General features: G+C 39.4%; 1 protein-coding gene across 1 annotated transcript in view; it reads right to left on the bottom strand.

Moving 5' to 3' along the window:
- Positions 1-17,137, bottom strand: part of Sema5a (semaphorin 5A) — a 433,461-nt gene that overhangs the window by 204,819 nt on the left and 211,505 nt on the right. Inside the window, exon 5 of the mRNA XM_028767632.1 lies at positions 13,629-13,674. Within this exon, the coding sequence (XP_028623465.1) occupies positions 13,629-13,674 (46 nt within the window). The remainder of the gene's footprint in view (positions 1-13,628; positions 13,675-17,137) is intronic.

The raw sequence follows: 17,137 nt of genomic DNA, 5'->3' as shown, positions 1-17,137 counted from the left end.
AGGCCATCTATAGGCTTGTCTGTTTCTATATACACACACCTGGTGAGGCCATTTAGTGTTGCTTATATGTTTAGTTTTAGGACTAGCAAGTCTGCTGCAAGACTGTGTTTTCTGTATATGACAGGGTAGCTATGCCCACAAAATCTCAAGAATATGACTACTTAAACAAAACCTGAACAATTCCAATTCTGACATCCCAGCATGGACAGAAAGAACTGCATCAGCCTAGCCTATAGATGGCCTTCATCTACAGGCAATTAACAAACGCTCATGGAGGATGTATTAGACTTCCCCAGGGATACACACACTAAATTATCCTAACTATGAAATTCATGCTTTTTCTCTGGATGACATGTACTTCCTACATGCATTCTATTAAGCTGTGAGGTCCTTACTATTTGTCTCAGAGATAGACAGAGGTGTTTTGGGGATACCTATTAACTATTACCTTGGAAAGGTAGAGACGTATTCACATGTTTCATATGTATTTGTCACAACCTATCCATATAATTGTATAATTTTCATCTGGCTATAAGTATAGAGACATGCTGTGTATATGTATGTGTGGGGGTTATGCAACTATTATGGCCAGAAGTGCCATAATATCAAATGCCGTGTTATATTACTTTCTAGCATATTGTATTTTTTTGTTCTGTACTTGGTGAACCTGGGAGCCTTCTGTCTCAACACCAAGTGTAGGTTGGGATCCTGTGCTCACATACAAGCCAATCTTTTACATGGAGCCTGGGGATCCAAAACAAGGTCTTAACATTTATACAGCAAGTGCTTTAGCAGTTGGGCCATCTCTCCTGGCAAATGGACTACTTCCCTAGTGCTTTTGCTAATCAGTCTTGATGCCTAATTTATGAACCAACTTTACTATAATTATGTACATATGGAAAAACCTGCTACTTATAGAGTTTGTTGCACCCAGGTCAGGCACCCTGGGTGACTTGGAATAAATTTCATAGGATAAAGGGTCTTGCCAGTGCTCCTCACTCACCCTAGTTCCTATGATCTGGCTTTTCAGTTTTCAGTCAAGAATTTATATCTTCAGAATCCCCGGAACATGGCGAATTAATTCTACCCTGTTTTAGGCTAGAAATTCTACCCCTGGACCCATATAATTTCAAAGTTTGGAACCTCTTGTAAGAAAGCGATACCATGTGTTCACAAAGCATTGAGACTTCACCTCGTACTGTCAGCACTCTGCCTTTGTCAATATATAGTTCTTCTTCATCAGAAGCCACTGTCACATCAAGGTTTACTTTCTAAAAAAAAGAGCCCAATGTACTTTTATCCTACGTTAGTTTCTCCTGTACGATAATGACCTTTAAATCTTTTCTATTGCTCCAACATGACATAACTGGTGAGAGCCATGGTGCTCACCGACATTCCGTCTTCCATCTTGCACTGATGGAATTACTGGAGCACTTAGCTGAATGCCATGCAATGTGGGGCTCTTAATTTGTGTCATTTTATATTCTTTCCAGTGTTTTTCTTTCTTCTGAAGTAATTACTCTGGGTGTTGTCAAGCGTTTTCAGTGTATTTTAGCTTACAGTTTTCCCTATTTCATTTCCAACAAAATGATGCTTTACGTTCTTGAAAATGTTTACATCTATCACCTGTCTGTCTACCATCTCTCTAGCTGGTTAGCTACCACCTCTATTGCAAACATGCACTCTCCCTTTAAACACACGCACTATATATATATATATATATATATATATATATATATATATATATGTGTGTATGTGTATGTGTATGTGTATGTGTATGTATATGTATATATATATATATATATATAATGTGTGTATGTACTCAAAATATGAAGACTTCTTAAAGGATATACACTCATATATGTATAAATATAAACATATATACATGTGTTCCCTTTCATATGTTCCTAGAAGTTTCCATCGTTATTCAAAAGTTTTGGAGTTAAATTATTTATTGAGAAAGAGGTGGTCTGATAGTTTTTCCTCCACTATCTTCAATCATAGGTATGTTTTCTTGAAAATCAGATATATTTTAATTTTGCCCATTTATATAAATGGTGATTGAATTTTATTTTGGCAAAGGGATGTATAAGTACTCTATGGAAAATATTAACAGTCTATGTGAATGTTTGGACAGAATCCACTACACATAGTGAGGAATGTCTTCAAGCAAACGTCACTGTGTGTGCTCTAGAACATATTTACATAAAATTTGAATACTCCTAAAATTTGAAAATATGGATAAATTGAAATAGTTAACTTGTTCAGTCAACCCATATAATATAATGTGGTGACACTTGGTGATCTAGTTAGGATTACTATTGTGATGACATACCATAACCAAAAACAACTTAGTGAGGAGTTTATTTCATTCACAGTTCTATTCATTATCAAGAGCAGTGAGAGTTGGAACTTCAGCAGGGCAGCAGCCTACAGGCAAGAGCTGATGCAGAGGCCATGGAGGGGTGCGGTGTCCTGGTTTAAGAATCATGACTTGCTCAATCTGCTTTCTTATAGAATCCAGGACCATCAGTCTAAGGATGGCTACATCCACAATGGCCACTGGGCCCTCACATACCAATCATTATTAAGAAAATGCCTTATGGCTGTATCTTATGAAGGCATTTGTTTTCTACTGAGGTTCCATACTTTCAGATGACTCTGGTTTGTGTCAAGTTGGCATCAAATTTGCCAAAACACTTAGTAAAAGGCTGATAACACCAAAGTCAGTGAGAACTGATATAAACAGACGGAACATTTTTATCTAATAAAGAAATACATACGCTCTTAAAGGTTCAACATGGGGCAAGGCAGAAATCATATTTGACAGACATGCTAAACAAGGATTGTGCCCAGTATAGCTGTGTCTACACTTGCTCTGTCCAATCCTGTCATGGTTCTGAATAAAATCAGGATGACAAATGACTAAGGGGTTCACAGCCCTCTCATGAGAAGTTTCAATCCATTCAGTCTAAAGAATGTTAGGGCTATGTGACCCACATTTTCTCATTTATTTTTCTCGGGAGCTTCCCTTTCACTTCTTACTTGCCCTCTAGGTAACCACAAGCCTCCAGCGTCCACAGTTTGTAATCTCTTACCCAAATAAGAAGCATATTATTTCAGTTAGAAACAGTGGGGTTTCCCGGTGTGCCAGCTCATCCATCAGTGTCAATATTTGGGGAAGAGCAGGAAAGATAAAGGAGATGGAAACAGGGCAGAGAACTCTTCAGCCTGCACATCCTTCAACAGTTATATCAGGTTCCAGGCTACTTTTAAGAAGAACATAGAAATACATTCAGATAGCTGAATGAACCCTCCATTTATCTAGTGCCTGGTGATTGGTGATCATCAGACAGTTTCTACCATTGGGTCATAGACATTTCTTGACCTCATTTCATTAAACTAAATGATAGAGACAGCTGAGAAAAATATGCATGTATTTTTGATTTTCATTTTCTTTTTTTGAGATTGCTTGAAAAGAAGAAATTCAAAATAAGACCAGCAACAAATACATAAAAACACTTCATTTACTTCATTTGTTTTGATGATAGTGGTTTGGCTTTTGTTTCTCTTTCTGCTTGTTTGATTGCTGGTTTGTAGATTGGTTGGTTTTGAGTAGAAGCAACTATCTGTGAAGTCAGGGTCCAGAACACTGAACAAACCTAAATAATATTCCTGAAACTCCTGAGCATGATCCATCATAGTGGAGAAACTGGCACCTTGCCCAGGTCTGTGTTCAGAGCAGGGCTCCCTGTCTTTAGCTGCTTCAGCATTGGCTGAAACCAGTCTCCTCCCCTGGAGAATTACTCTCTGCTGATAAAAGTCACTGCATTGGAAAGCTATGTCACTATGTCTCCAAGCAAAGCAGGAAGTAGGGTTAATTGAAGGGCATGAGGAATTGTATGTAATTGAGCATCCTCTTTGCCTTAACAACATGAGCCATGGACCTAGTCATGTTCCTTACTTCCCCATGTGATCTGGCTGAGGGTGCACTCCAACTCTGAGAGCTTCTTGGCCTGTTCTCTTTCTTAGCAATACTCTCCAACTCCCATCTCCTGAAATCTTATCTCAATAGCTCATGCATTATGAGTTTATGTGTCAGAGAGGGCTCCATGGAACCTGACTTTAAACTCCAGTGTAAATTACAATTACAAGTTAACATATGTAGTCATTATAAACCAAGGGCTAACAGTAGGTCACATCGCAAACAGGACAAAGGAGTAGAATACAAGGTAGAGGTAAAGCAGCCACCTTTCCTCTGCAGTCTTCCACACACCAGCCAAAACTGAGCTCAACTACATATGAAGAAATTACCTTGATGGAATCACATGTGCCCTGAGCCTGAACTACTCTGTAAGATTAGGATGCCACCCAAACCTCAGTGACTCTCTACCAATGAGATGCTGTGTTCTAATAGCTGAATACAGGGCAGGGACTCAATAAACATGTGGTCATTCTTTTGCTGTGACTGACAGCACTACTTCGCCACAGATCACATTGAAACTTGACCAAGTAAACGTCACAGCAAGTTAATAGGGACAGCTTTCCTTAAGGACACAGAAATAAGAATCATTCAAACAATGACCGGAAGGGAACGTAAGCAGGATGATGATTAAAATTCCAATACTGACAAGGACTTCAGGGATAATCCCCATGTCTTCAATCTCCTCTCCAAAATATACTGTGGAGAAAATTGAGGTCTGAATAGGTTAAGTGGCTTGTTCAGGGTACCATGCTTACTATTCACAAAAATGTCAGAGGCATGAATAAATCTGTTTGTGTATAGGAGAAATTAAAATAAGTAAGTAGGGTAGAAGAAGAGACCAGAAAAGCACATCCTTGGGGCTCATCTTGTTCTCCTTCCTAGCTGTTCACTGTTTCCTGCCCATGTGTGATGTGGCACTATGCTATGACAGTGCAATTTGACTGAGAATGGATGCTCAAGGAGGTGTCTAATCACTCTCCTAGGCTACTCTGAAATAGGCAGGGTGAAGATGGAGATGACATCAACTAAAACTTACTCCCAAATGGCAACATGAGACAGAGCCCCTCAAAGCCTGCCCTGGACTGTCAGACATGAGAAATGAGTCTCTTATGTGTATTCAATGAGTGAGGGAAAGAGACTACCCAACCGGAACCAATGAAAACCCAGCCAGGCTCTGTGTACAGCACACCTATTTATTCTCAATGCAAACCCTCCAAGAAGTTATGAAGAGGGCGGATGAAAAGTTTTGAACAAACTGTTAGCCACAACAGTGCTTGACAGGAATCCTGACCGGGGGGTAAGACATAAGAGACTAGAAGCAGATGATGGAGGAGGGGCTGTATGGGCTCCAGGCTATTAGTCTTCATCAGACTCTTTGAGTATCATACACGAGAACACAGAGAATCTCATCAACAGAACACTGTGTGAGAAAGGGAAAAAAATTGTAACAACGAAAACATCTAACCCTGCCTCACATTCAGCTCTTCGGTCTACCAAGAAACACACATGGAACTCTTCCTATCACTCAGATAGGAGAATCAAACACATTTTCTTAAAAGATTTAAACCATAAATACTTCAGGCTCTGATTATCTGTGCTGGAAGTGCTCAGGTCCTCTGATTAGCAGCCACAGACAGCCATGATTGCATGCTGATGACATGCAAATGAGCTGGCATACTTATGTGTGTTACAACTTTATGATTGACGTGCCTTAGTTCTCTGACCCTTAAAAGGATATAATCAAATCTTTCTGTTTCCAGCAAACTGAGGTTTTAAGAACACGTGATAAAGAAAGACAAATGAGGGACGATGCTTTGGAGCCAGGATTTCTTAGAGCCACAGGGGAGGCCAGGCCCTCCCAACTCAATAAATACAAAACATAATTTAAAAAATTAATCAATGTGACTATCTCATTGGAATAATTATTCTAAATTATTAATTAGTTAATCATTCTTTAGATTCTAGAGCTTTCCAGCCGAGGGTACTTATACCAGAGTGTTATGACCCATTAGAGTGTATATTATAAATTGACTTAATTCATTTTTAAATTTAATCTCATATTAATAAAAGAAGGCAATATAGACCCAAGAATCACAGCATATTTTTTGGACATGGTCACCAATGGTTTAAATATGTTAAGGATTGTATATATTAATAAAATCTGAAAAGATGAATTTCCTAGCATATCACAGATCTTCTAGGTGCAATCAAGCACTCATCCACAGTTCCTGGATCATTATCTGACTTATTTGAAATATGTGATAACTGAGGTACAAACCAACTGGCAAAGGAGTGCACCATCGGCAGTACATCACACAGAATGAGATGCTTTTCTGGGTGGGGAGGCACTGCTCTGTGTAGTGCAGTATATATACATCCATGACCATGGAAAGTGTCCCTAGATGCTGTCATATACCTCAGGAGGAAGAACTGCCCTGCTCGGTAATAGCTTAACCATGGACACAAGTTAAAAGTCAGTTCCCAATCACAGATACACAGAGAGAGAAACTAACACCCATCTTAGCTACTGACAATGTTTTCTACAATAAAGACAATGAAGTGAGAGAGATGAACACATTCCAAGTTTAGAAGTTATAAGGAGACCAGTGGTACACAGATCTCTATTCTTCCCCTTGTGCTTGCTGTTGTGAGAAACAGTGAATTCCTTTCTTTTTGAAAGGAGGAGAAAAAAAGCAGACCCTGTGAAATTCCCCCATAGACAGTGAGGGAGGAGCTGAACTTTCTCCTCTTATTCTTTCCTACTTGTCCAGTGGGATCAGATCAGTGGGTACCTGAGCAGAGACTGTGGTGGCACGCTTCCAGGTTGGCAAACGTGGTTTTCAATGGTCTGTGCTCTTATATTTTCCTGAAACTGTTTTTCTTCTAGAACAAATGTCATCACCGAGGCAAGAACAGACGTGATGACAGAGTTTCGAAGCTGTTATTACAACACAAAGCAGAAGAGACGCAGACATATAATGGTAGACTCTTACTCTGCCTGGAAATGACTGGTCTTCAGTAGGCATGGCTAAATAACAGCATGCCAGGACATCTGCCTCCATCCCTAGGTGGAAAGATGGTCTGTAAGTGATCCAACAGTAATGCTGGATTCTCAAGTCACTGATGAAAAGCACCTTTTATTTCTGTGATTAAAAGCAGCTCTTGGGTGTTTCCCCTTACATACTGAAGTTTGCTAGCTGGAGCTCATAGTAACCAACCACACGTAGCCTCTTCATGGCATACATATATGTGACTAGTCCTCTGGTGATGGTGGAGATTTGTATCAAATCCATCATTTACTCAAGGCTTTCCAAGACTTCATTTCTGATGCCTGTGTTGACTAGTGCAATGAGGTTCACATGGGCAGAAACACCCTCAGATTGGAAGAATTTGTTTACTCTGTTCCAGCCGCTTGCATCAGGACTCTCAGGAATCATGAGCTCATAATGAGGTTTTTTCATTGTGTTACAATCTCACAGAATCCTTAAAGTTTCACCAGGGATCCACAAACCGATACCACTACTGATAACAGTGTTTAACAGACAACAGTGCAGTGCAGAACACCCTGCCCCAGCTGGAGTTTCTTAAAGTCTGTGAAAATCTCTAAAGAGGAAAGGAGCATCATTCCACATGTGCTGGCTCACTGTTGCTCAACCAAAGTTAAGACGTGAAGGCAGAGTCACTGAACAGAAGAGTAGAGAGCATAGAGAATATAGCAGCCAATGTATAAGGGAGAGCATCTCAGAGTCAGGAACTGCCTGTTCACCCTAGGACTGAGATTTCCACAGAGCAACAAGAGACACTTGCAAGTCTCTTTCAGAGCCTTTCTGAGAGGCCTATCTCATACCCTTTAACCTGAACTTTAAAAAGACAAAGTAGGAATTTGCAAAATGGCTCAGTAGGTACAGGTGCTTGCCACCAAGCATGAGGGCATGGCTTCTATCCCTAGGACCCAAATGGCACAGGAGGAGAACTGATTTCAGGGATTGTCTTCTGACCTCCGCACATGTCATAGTATGTGCACAAAGACCCTCCCCTCCCACAGTAAATAAATGTCATCTAAGTAAAGATAAAGGAGGGCTGCAGCATACTGCATGTCAAGGGATTAGAACATTTACAGCCGTTGTTTGTTTACTGCCATCTGCCTGGTGTCCTAATGCAGTGAATCAGCACACAGAGAGAAATAAAACACAGGATGATTACCTCCTGAGGAGTGAGCACTAGCCAGATCCAAAAGCTATACCACCAAGAAACGACCTCAGTGTCACATGCCAACCTTCCTTGACTGGATCCAAAGCAAAATGCTTGAAGTGAAGGTTGAAGTTCCAATTATTTTTGTAGATGAAGAAGGTGGGGTCAAGGGAGAGGCTGCAAGAGAAGGTACTTGACTGTGGGAAACAGTCAGTGATTGTGGAACCAAGACACAGCTTGACACTGAAGGTAGACTACCTTGTGTTCAAGGTGATGGAAGAGATGAGTTAGACACCAGCCACATGAAGGAGCCATGGCATCTTCAGGAACAGAGGAGCAAGACAACATAGAATGGTTGCACAGGAGCCAACTTCATTTGCCTCCACTTACATTTTTTTCCTTCCTTCCTTTCAAAGTTGATATCAGTTCTTGGGTTGTTTTTGTTGTTGTTGTTTTGTTTTTGTTTGTTTGTTTGCTGTTTTTTTGTCTTTGGAGAGGGGAGGAAAAAACTGTTAACCTCAAGTCTACAAATCTCTAGTAGAAAGCGGTCTTTGTGTAAAGAATCAGAAGTTACTAACATCCTACTGACACACATCCTACTTATCACCGCTGCCCTGTCCAGCAGCAGTGCTGAGTGCCTGAGTATGGCGGTTGAGTCAAAGCAGGCTAGAGACACAGAATATACAAGCCTTGAGACTTACGGAATTCAGACAAGTAATGATCCCATTTAGATTGGCAGAATTCGGCTATAGTAATATGAAGCTCTTTTCCCCATAGATCCTTATTTTTTTATCCATTGAGAATAACAGATAATATAGAATTATCTAAGACTAAATATGTCATTTTATTCTCTCTCTCTCTCTCTCTCTCTCTCTCTCTCTCTCTCTCTCTCTCTCTCTCTGTCTTTCTCTCTCTCTCCTATGTGTATGCATGTGTGTGTGTCCCTATAGGTGTGTGTCTGTTTTTGAGTGTGTGTCTCTGTGTGTATGTGAGTAGGTCTCTGTATGTAAGTTTGTATATGCGTGTGGTGTGTATGAGTGTGTGCCTGTGTGCGTATGTGACTGTGTGTATGAGACTATATCTGTGTGTGTGAGCATGTGTGTTAGTGTGTGTCAATGTGTGTTTATGAGTGTGTTTGTGTGCATAAATATTAGTATGAGAGTGTGTGTCCATGGATTCCTGTGTGTGTTTCTGGGTATGTGTGTCTGTGAATATGTATGAAACTGTGTATATATATATAAGTGTGTATGTTGTTTGTGTGTCCGTGTGTATGTGTATGTCTCTCTTTCTTTTTGTGTGTACATGTCTGTGTATGTTTGTGCATTTGTGTGTATCTCTGTGTGTGTGTCTGTGTGTGTGTCTCTCTCTCTGTCTCTCTCTTCCTTCTGTGTGTGTGTTTGTGTATAAGTGTGTGTTGTGTGTCTGTGTGTCTGTGTGTGTCTGTGTATTTGTGTGTATGCTTATCATGCGATTCTCAAGACCAAGCATTGGGTATTGGGTTCAGCAGTAAGTGTCTTTAAGGCCTGTACTGTCTTCAGGCCTCTCACATGACCCATTTATAACAACAATTCAGTTTTTTGTTTGCCAGTGCCATTATTATTTTTTTCACCCTTGGAATAAGTAATTTAAATAAAAATAAAATATTCATAGAAATCAACTAGACTTGTTTCCTAGGGACACATGAGAAACAAATAGTGTTGAGAAAAATTTAGCTTTATCTCTTGTAACACAAAGTAAACAAGGAGCTACAATCCTACAGACACAGACACAAAACAGGAGAGTGGCACGGCTCAGCATGGGCAGTCAGGGTCAGGGGTGAGGAGAATGTTTGGCTCCTGTTATCAGCTGTATTGAAAACCACCTTTTGGATGTCACTATTTTCCTCAGTCTGTGAGCAGACTGAGACGCACTAGGTAGCCATACTGACATACTTCACTTTTTCAGTAAGGGTGTTCACTGCTGTCAGCGACCTACATATGACCTTGTCAGAGATAGTCCTGGCAAAATGAAGTGATAGCTGGAAAGACAATTAGTGTCTGCTTGCCCTGACAACACTCCTATTCACAGCTTAACAGGAGTGGCATACCTGGAGCTTTCTGCATTTATTATGATATAGTCAAGAAATGTTAAGAGTATTTATGATATTGATCCCAATTTCCTTAGTAACACGCTATCAGACTTGCTGTTTCATTTCTTCATTTTGTGTGTGTAACAACTACACACACACACAACTTAAGCTGTTTACAAGTCACTTATGAACACGATGTCCTTTAACTCCTCTTGTCAGCTACTTTTCCTTTGGCTGTGATGAAATACCTGAATGTCTGGTGACAAAGGCTTCATTCTGGCTCAAAGAACCACATGACATCATGGTCATGGCAGGAAGCTTTGCCAACAATACCAGGAGTCCAACTAGTTATGCTGCTCCCACAGTCAAGAAGCAGAACGTGAACAGAAAGTGGAGCTGACTTATAAAGTCCCTCCCTACTCCACCCTCACCCTCTAGCCCATCACTGTGACCTGCTTTGTCCGGCAAGACCCCACCTCTAAATATTCCAAAACTTTCCCAAGCAGTACCACAAGCTAAGGACATGTATGCAGACACAGGAGCCTATTGATGGGGGGAACACTAGATATTGAAATCATAGCAACCCTCCACAGTTTGTTGTCATTTTCCAAAGAAAAGGGCATTCTCTTCCATGGCATTTATCATCATAGTCATACAAATCAAGGGATTAATGTCTATATATTTATAAGGCACAAAGTTTCTATCTCATCTAGTGATATTCAGATTTCCACATTGTCTCAAAAGTGTCACTTATAGCGTGATAAAGTTTGTTTTAAGAATCAATTTGGATAAGTATCACACTTGATAGACATGTTAAGGTGATCTCTTTCTGGATGAAGCAGGTCTTTATTTGCACACATACCAATATTTGAAAGTTCAAAACTAGATTTTTGTAAGATGTTTACTTGGGCTTAAGTGATGTTTCCTTATGATGAGATTGTTTATAAGTTTGGGTGGGTTGTCATGGAAACCCTACTGCATCCTCAGTTCAACAAATCACAGACCCTTTGTCCATTACTGCTAAAGTCCTATTACTCTGCATGGTTATAGATTCATAGTAGGGTTCTTCATTGATGACGTCCTAGTTTTCCAAGTGCAGTTAGTAACTATTATCTAGGTAGGTACTATGAGAATGTCAATGTCTTATTTGTCATCAAACCCACATGACAAATTTGCCACCCAAGGATCATGTTTATGTGGTTGAGTTTACAGTGGGACAGTTGCCAGTTCTTAATTTTCTATTAGATTTTTTCCGTCAATATTATAGTTGGCTTTTTTGCCTCATTTATTATAATGTTAACATATGTTCATCAGTTCTTATCTGATTCAGTGTTCAATAATCTGCTACTTTTACTGTTTCTTGGCAAACAATTTCTTCATTTTGTGCAGTGAGCTCACTCTCAGATGGCTCCTGGGTCCCAACATCTCATTGCCAGTCTTTGAACCCCTCTTCCCTTTCTAAAACAAGCTCCTCCATCTGATCTTATACAATCCTCTGTCTGTCCTAGAACCATCATTTTTTCCAAGAAACACTGACTTCCCACAGTGGAGAAGTCTGTTTGTAAATTGTGTTCACTTTCCTGGAATTTAATGCTTCTAGAATCTCTAACCCCAGAGAGTTAGGATAGGAATAAATAAATAAAGTTATTTTTTCTGTGCACACTCCTCTGCACACACTTGCACAGTCACTCTATACCCGTTTTAGGGTGTGTGTACACATTTATGTTTGTGTGGATGCACAATTCTGTGAGAGTCCATGCGTTCATGCATGGGGAAGCCAAGGAGCCACCAAAAGCACAGTTTGAGGCAAGATCTCTCCAGCCCTGGAATCCTTCAAGTAGGCTAGCAGTTATTCAAGCCCCGGGATCCAGCTGCCTGACTCCACTTCCCTATCATTGAGAGTACAAGTGCACACTACCACACCTGCATTATTCCCTCGGTTCCGGGATTGAACACTTACTGAGCTAGCTCCCCAGCTCACAGCCCACATTTCACAGATGAAAGCTTAGATACCGCCCGATACCATGAGAGTAGAAATGAACATACTCTATATTGAACGGCCAATATTCCATAAGATTATTTTATAATATTTTTTACAATTGTGTTTAAACTTTTAAACTGTTGCTTGGTTAAATTTCATATATTTTTAACACAATGCGATTTCATTATACGTGTATAGACTGTGAAATGGCTTCGAGCATCAGAATCTGTATATTATCTAATAAATTTATTGTGATTCTGTGAAAAGAAAATTTAAAACCTGCTTTTGACAGTTTGAAAGTATGCTGCATAGGTATTGCAACTCTAATTATCAAGCTGTATAATCATATCTTCGAATTCTTCCTGATGTCTAACTGGAATTGTGTATACTTTGGCAAAAGCCTTTCCAGGCCTTTATGTATTTTTTAAGCCTTCGGTAGCCATCATTTTATCCTCTGCTTCTTTGAATTGTATGTTTTTAGATCTAAATATAAGTGACATCGTTTAGTCTATTTCTCATTGTTCTGATTAACTTAAGAGGGAGGGTACCTGTCACTTGCTGATCACTCTGATTGCTTATCAATAAAAGTCACCATTTTAACAACCAGTTAGCTCAGCTGAAGACGTCAGTTACACACCAAACTGTAGTGTGAAGGTAACTTGTTGTCCAATATGATAAAACTATTATAAGTATTTATTCATCATCATAACTTAAAAAGCAAAAGCAAAACACAACCGTTGAACAATTCCTGTGCCTCATCTCCTTTGAGTGACTTTGCTCATTCTTACCCAACATTCTAGACAGAAAGGATCAACTTCAACCCAGTCACTTCTTAGCGCCCAGGACAGCAGGGTATTACTAAAATTGTTTCAAGTCTATTTTCCAAACTCTCCAAAGCTCAAGGATACTAACAGTCTGCAGGGAAAGCTTTGAAACACGGGTAGGGGAGATATTTGTATCTCTTTCATTTTCCCTTCTAAAAGAACCTGCCTGGCATATTTTCCTAAAAGACTAGAGGAAGCAAAGAAGCTGTGGAGATCAGATTGGCCACAAAAATAAACATTCAAGCATAAAATACCAAGTTCAATCTCCACATGGCAACAAAAATGAATTCATTTTTAGAGGTTAACATTTTCTCTTTGCTTTATCGGGATTTTAACCCATGTCTCTCCCACTGTCACCACCTGATATCCAGGGAGCAAACTGACCACATGCAGTAGGAAATGGCTAACTGGGAATTAAAGAGGTGATGACTCACATCAGATAAAGCAGCTCAGAGTCCGGGGGCCCTGACCACTGAGGAAATGAACCCTGCTCATCCAGATTAACAACTCTACATGAACCTGGCTTTGGATCCTTGTGGTGAAAAATGGTAAGTTAAAAGCAAAATAAATCACATTTACCTGGATGAGAGACAGATCCTCAAGCTGTAGTCTGAAGAGATAGTTTCTGTAAAATACAAACAGAGATCAAGTTACCTTCAGTAGAACCCCCGAAATCAAAGCATCCACGAGCATGCTGAGAATGAAGGTAAAAAGAGGTAATGATGTAGGGGATAAAATATCATCCTGCTACTTGTGTGGGTGATATCACACCCAGAACCAGAGACCAGGGGTATCTGACTTATCAAGAGATCTGTGTTTGAGACCTGTGAGAGAGCATCGGTCTATGCAATGTATCAACACGAGAGAGACAGAAGATCCCACTGCCGCTTAATGTCTTCACTTCTGTGACTATGATCTGACTGCAACATATGTTTCCCCATTAAAAGAGCAGGTTAGTCTCTCTGATCTGATTACATGGAAACCTCCCCACACCCCACCCCTGTCATCCTCACTATAGTGTTAAATGTTCCTCTAAACTACTGGCCCACATTTCATTTCAGCAAGAGACCAAGCTATGAACTTGGGAAATGGGATTAAAATATAGTTATGTTATCTCTACCTTCCTTTCCTCCAATAAGATCCTCCCATATACACCCTTTGTTTTCTTTTGAAATTGATTACCTTTTTCTTTAATTGTTGTTATTATTATTATTGTTTTGTGTGTGTGTGTGTGTGTATGCATTTGTGTGCATGTTTATTTCTAAGTCATATTCCTTTTACTAAAAGGAACCATGGTGATTGGACGCAGGTTGTGTCCATTGAGGAAGCATGAGGACCAGAGTTCTGATCCCCTGTACTCCTGTAAATTACTGGGTATGGTGCTGCACCTCTATACCCTATAGCTTGTATGGAGAGAAGTTTGGAGACAGGGGATGCCTATAACTCATTTCCTAGACTATCCAATTGGTTACCTCCAAGCTCAGTGAGAAACATAATCTCAAAAAATGAATTAGAAAGCGATTGAGGATGCCTTCCTGTGTAAGCCTCTCGCCTTACCCACTCTGTCACACACAAATTTTACATAAAAACTAATTAAGTAAATAATTAAACAACATTTTAAGCAACTGATTTAATAAACAACAGAGATGCCTGAACATCTGACCATTTGTTTCTCTAATTTGGATAGACAAATTTATTTGGATAGACAATTTATTCTCTTGGTCCGTCTGCTGAAGCCTTGGTTCCCAGCTGTGGCACTATTGTGAGATAGAACTGTTAGGGGGCGTGGCCTTGGAGTAAAATGTTAGGTCACTGTTGAAGAAGATCCTGGGACCCTGTGCAGCTCCATCTGTCTCTTCGCCCAGTCTACACAAGGTGTTCAAGCTTTGTCTGCTACAGTCTCCACCAACAAGAACAAAACAGGGTCAGACGGACACGTGTGGAAGTTCTTAAGTTTTGAGCCAAAGGAGACTTGTCCTTACACTATTAATGATTCTAAGCAGTTTATTACAGCAATGGAGAGATAAGCAACAGTCATTTAAAAAAAAAAATCTTAATTTAAAAAACAAAAACGACAAGGTGAATTTTAGTAACTTCTGGAACCAGTTTAACTGTTTATATTTCTCCTAATGAACATTTCAAAATCATCTTATCAGATATGATTACAACATCATCATACAAAACAGAGAACGATGTTTTTATTTGCATAAGTCCAGTTAATAAGTACAATATTAATAAGACAATATTTATAAGCCATGGTCTATTTTTCTTTTTTTTAAAATTATACTTACATAATTACATTATTCTTTCTCCCTCTCTTTAAACTCTCAATCACTCCCATAACCTTTTCTCTCTTTCAAATCTTTCAAATATTCTACATTAATTCCCCAATTGTTACATACTTGTGTGTGTGTGTGTGTGTGTGTCCATAAATATAACCCATTCAATCTGTATAATTTTGCTTATATGTATGCTTTGGGGGCTGTGCATTTGGGATTGGAAAGCCAACTATAAACCATAGTCTTGATAACAAAGGACTTGGACAATCTGAAGCTGAAGTCACCTGAGCTGTGCATTACTGGTATCTACTACATACATGTCTGTTTTCATGTTGGTTGATTGCCTTTCTCTAGCAATTGGTCTTTTTGCTTTGTTTTGTGGGTTTTGTTTGTTTGTCTTTGTTTTGAAGGACACAATGTAGTAGTAGTTGCTTTTAAATAAATTAATAAATTTATTTTTATTTAAATTATTTATTATTATTTATTTATTAGATTTTTAATTATTTATTTATTTTAAATAAATAATAAATTGTTTAATAAATAATGCATTGCAGAAAACCCAAGTAATCTCGCAAACACTCTGATGGTTCATTGTGTACTGTCAATGTGAAACGTTGCACATTTTGGTACCACCATCACAACACCTACCTCTTTCAAGATTATATCCCCAGATAGAATCTCAAGTGAGCTGCTGATGGGATTCTTTTAATCCCTCCCCTCCACTGGAGCAAGGGATCTGAAGAGATACCGCTAATCTCTTTCACAAACCAGTTTTCTCCAAGCTTGGACCTAAGACTACTTTGGCTGCACAAAAATTCCAGTCCTGCTAGGCAACAAGAAGGTCCTTAAATCTCTCAAGACAAGTTGATCTATTACTCTTTGGGTCAGTGACCTATGAAGTTAAAGGTTACAAAAAGAAAGAAAATCTTCTAAAAGGAATAAAAAATTGATACTCCCAGATGTTGGGTCGCTCACACCACAAAGTAAGATCTATGTCCCCAGCAAATGGCTGTTCTCCAGGGCACTGCAGAAGAAGCAAGCACTTTATCTTGCAATTGTGTGAGCACAGAGGTGGGAAAACAATATATGTGAGGTCCAGGAGAAAGGCCACCACCCTTTCCAACATGAAAGAGTAATGATTTGGGCTCGCAGCCAACCAGTGATGCTAACCAAATGTTGCTCTTAGCGTCTGTTTCTCTAATGGGGCAATTTGGGAGAAGCTCAAAGCGTTAAGTATTCCCATTAATCTTCATAACACCTCTAGATGTAAACAGGTAGTAATGAGGGCCGTGGTCATTCTTCAAGGGAAAGAGGCATTGGTACAAAAGATTAAGATGTTAGACTGTTCTGTGTACAGTGACACAATTTAAAGGAACCGTTCTGTTCTCATGTCTTCTTTTCATTATAGAAATAAGTAGCAGTTTGCTAAGGGGTAAACTTGGTTTGGTTTTATGGCTATACTAGTTAAAAATATGGATTTTTTTCTCTTTAGTATTTCTGGAATAAAATTAGACATTTGTTCCCAAGGTCTTGGAATAAAATTAGACATTAGACATTCAAATGCCATAAGCGAGATCACTATTATGAGTAATGTTATTGGAGGAGTCCACAGATGCAGATGACTAATTCAAATCACAAAGCCATTGCCTTTAGCAGATGCCAAATGACAATGTTAAAGCCTGTTTATCCTTTCCCACTCTAGATGTCCAAATAGGTTTTCCTCTGTCTCGGAGTTTATGTCTTATTGATTCTAGGACTGAAGACCCATCACTGAGTCATATCTCCTCCCCCAGTGGCACATTAGCAGCA

The sequence above is a fragment of the Grammomys surdaster genome, unplaced genomic scaffold (assembly GCF_004785775.1).
Source record: "Grammomys surdaster isolate TR1022 unplaced genomic scaffold, NIH_TR_1.0 174, whole genome shotgun sequence".
Classification (NCBI taxonomy): Eukaryota; Metazoa; Chordata; class Mammalia; order Rodentia; family Muridae; genus Grammomys; species Grammomys surdaster.
The sequence above is the reverse complement of the archived record's forward strand: the minus strand, read 5'-3'. Positions and strand labels throughout refer to the sequence as shown.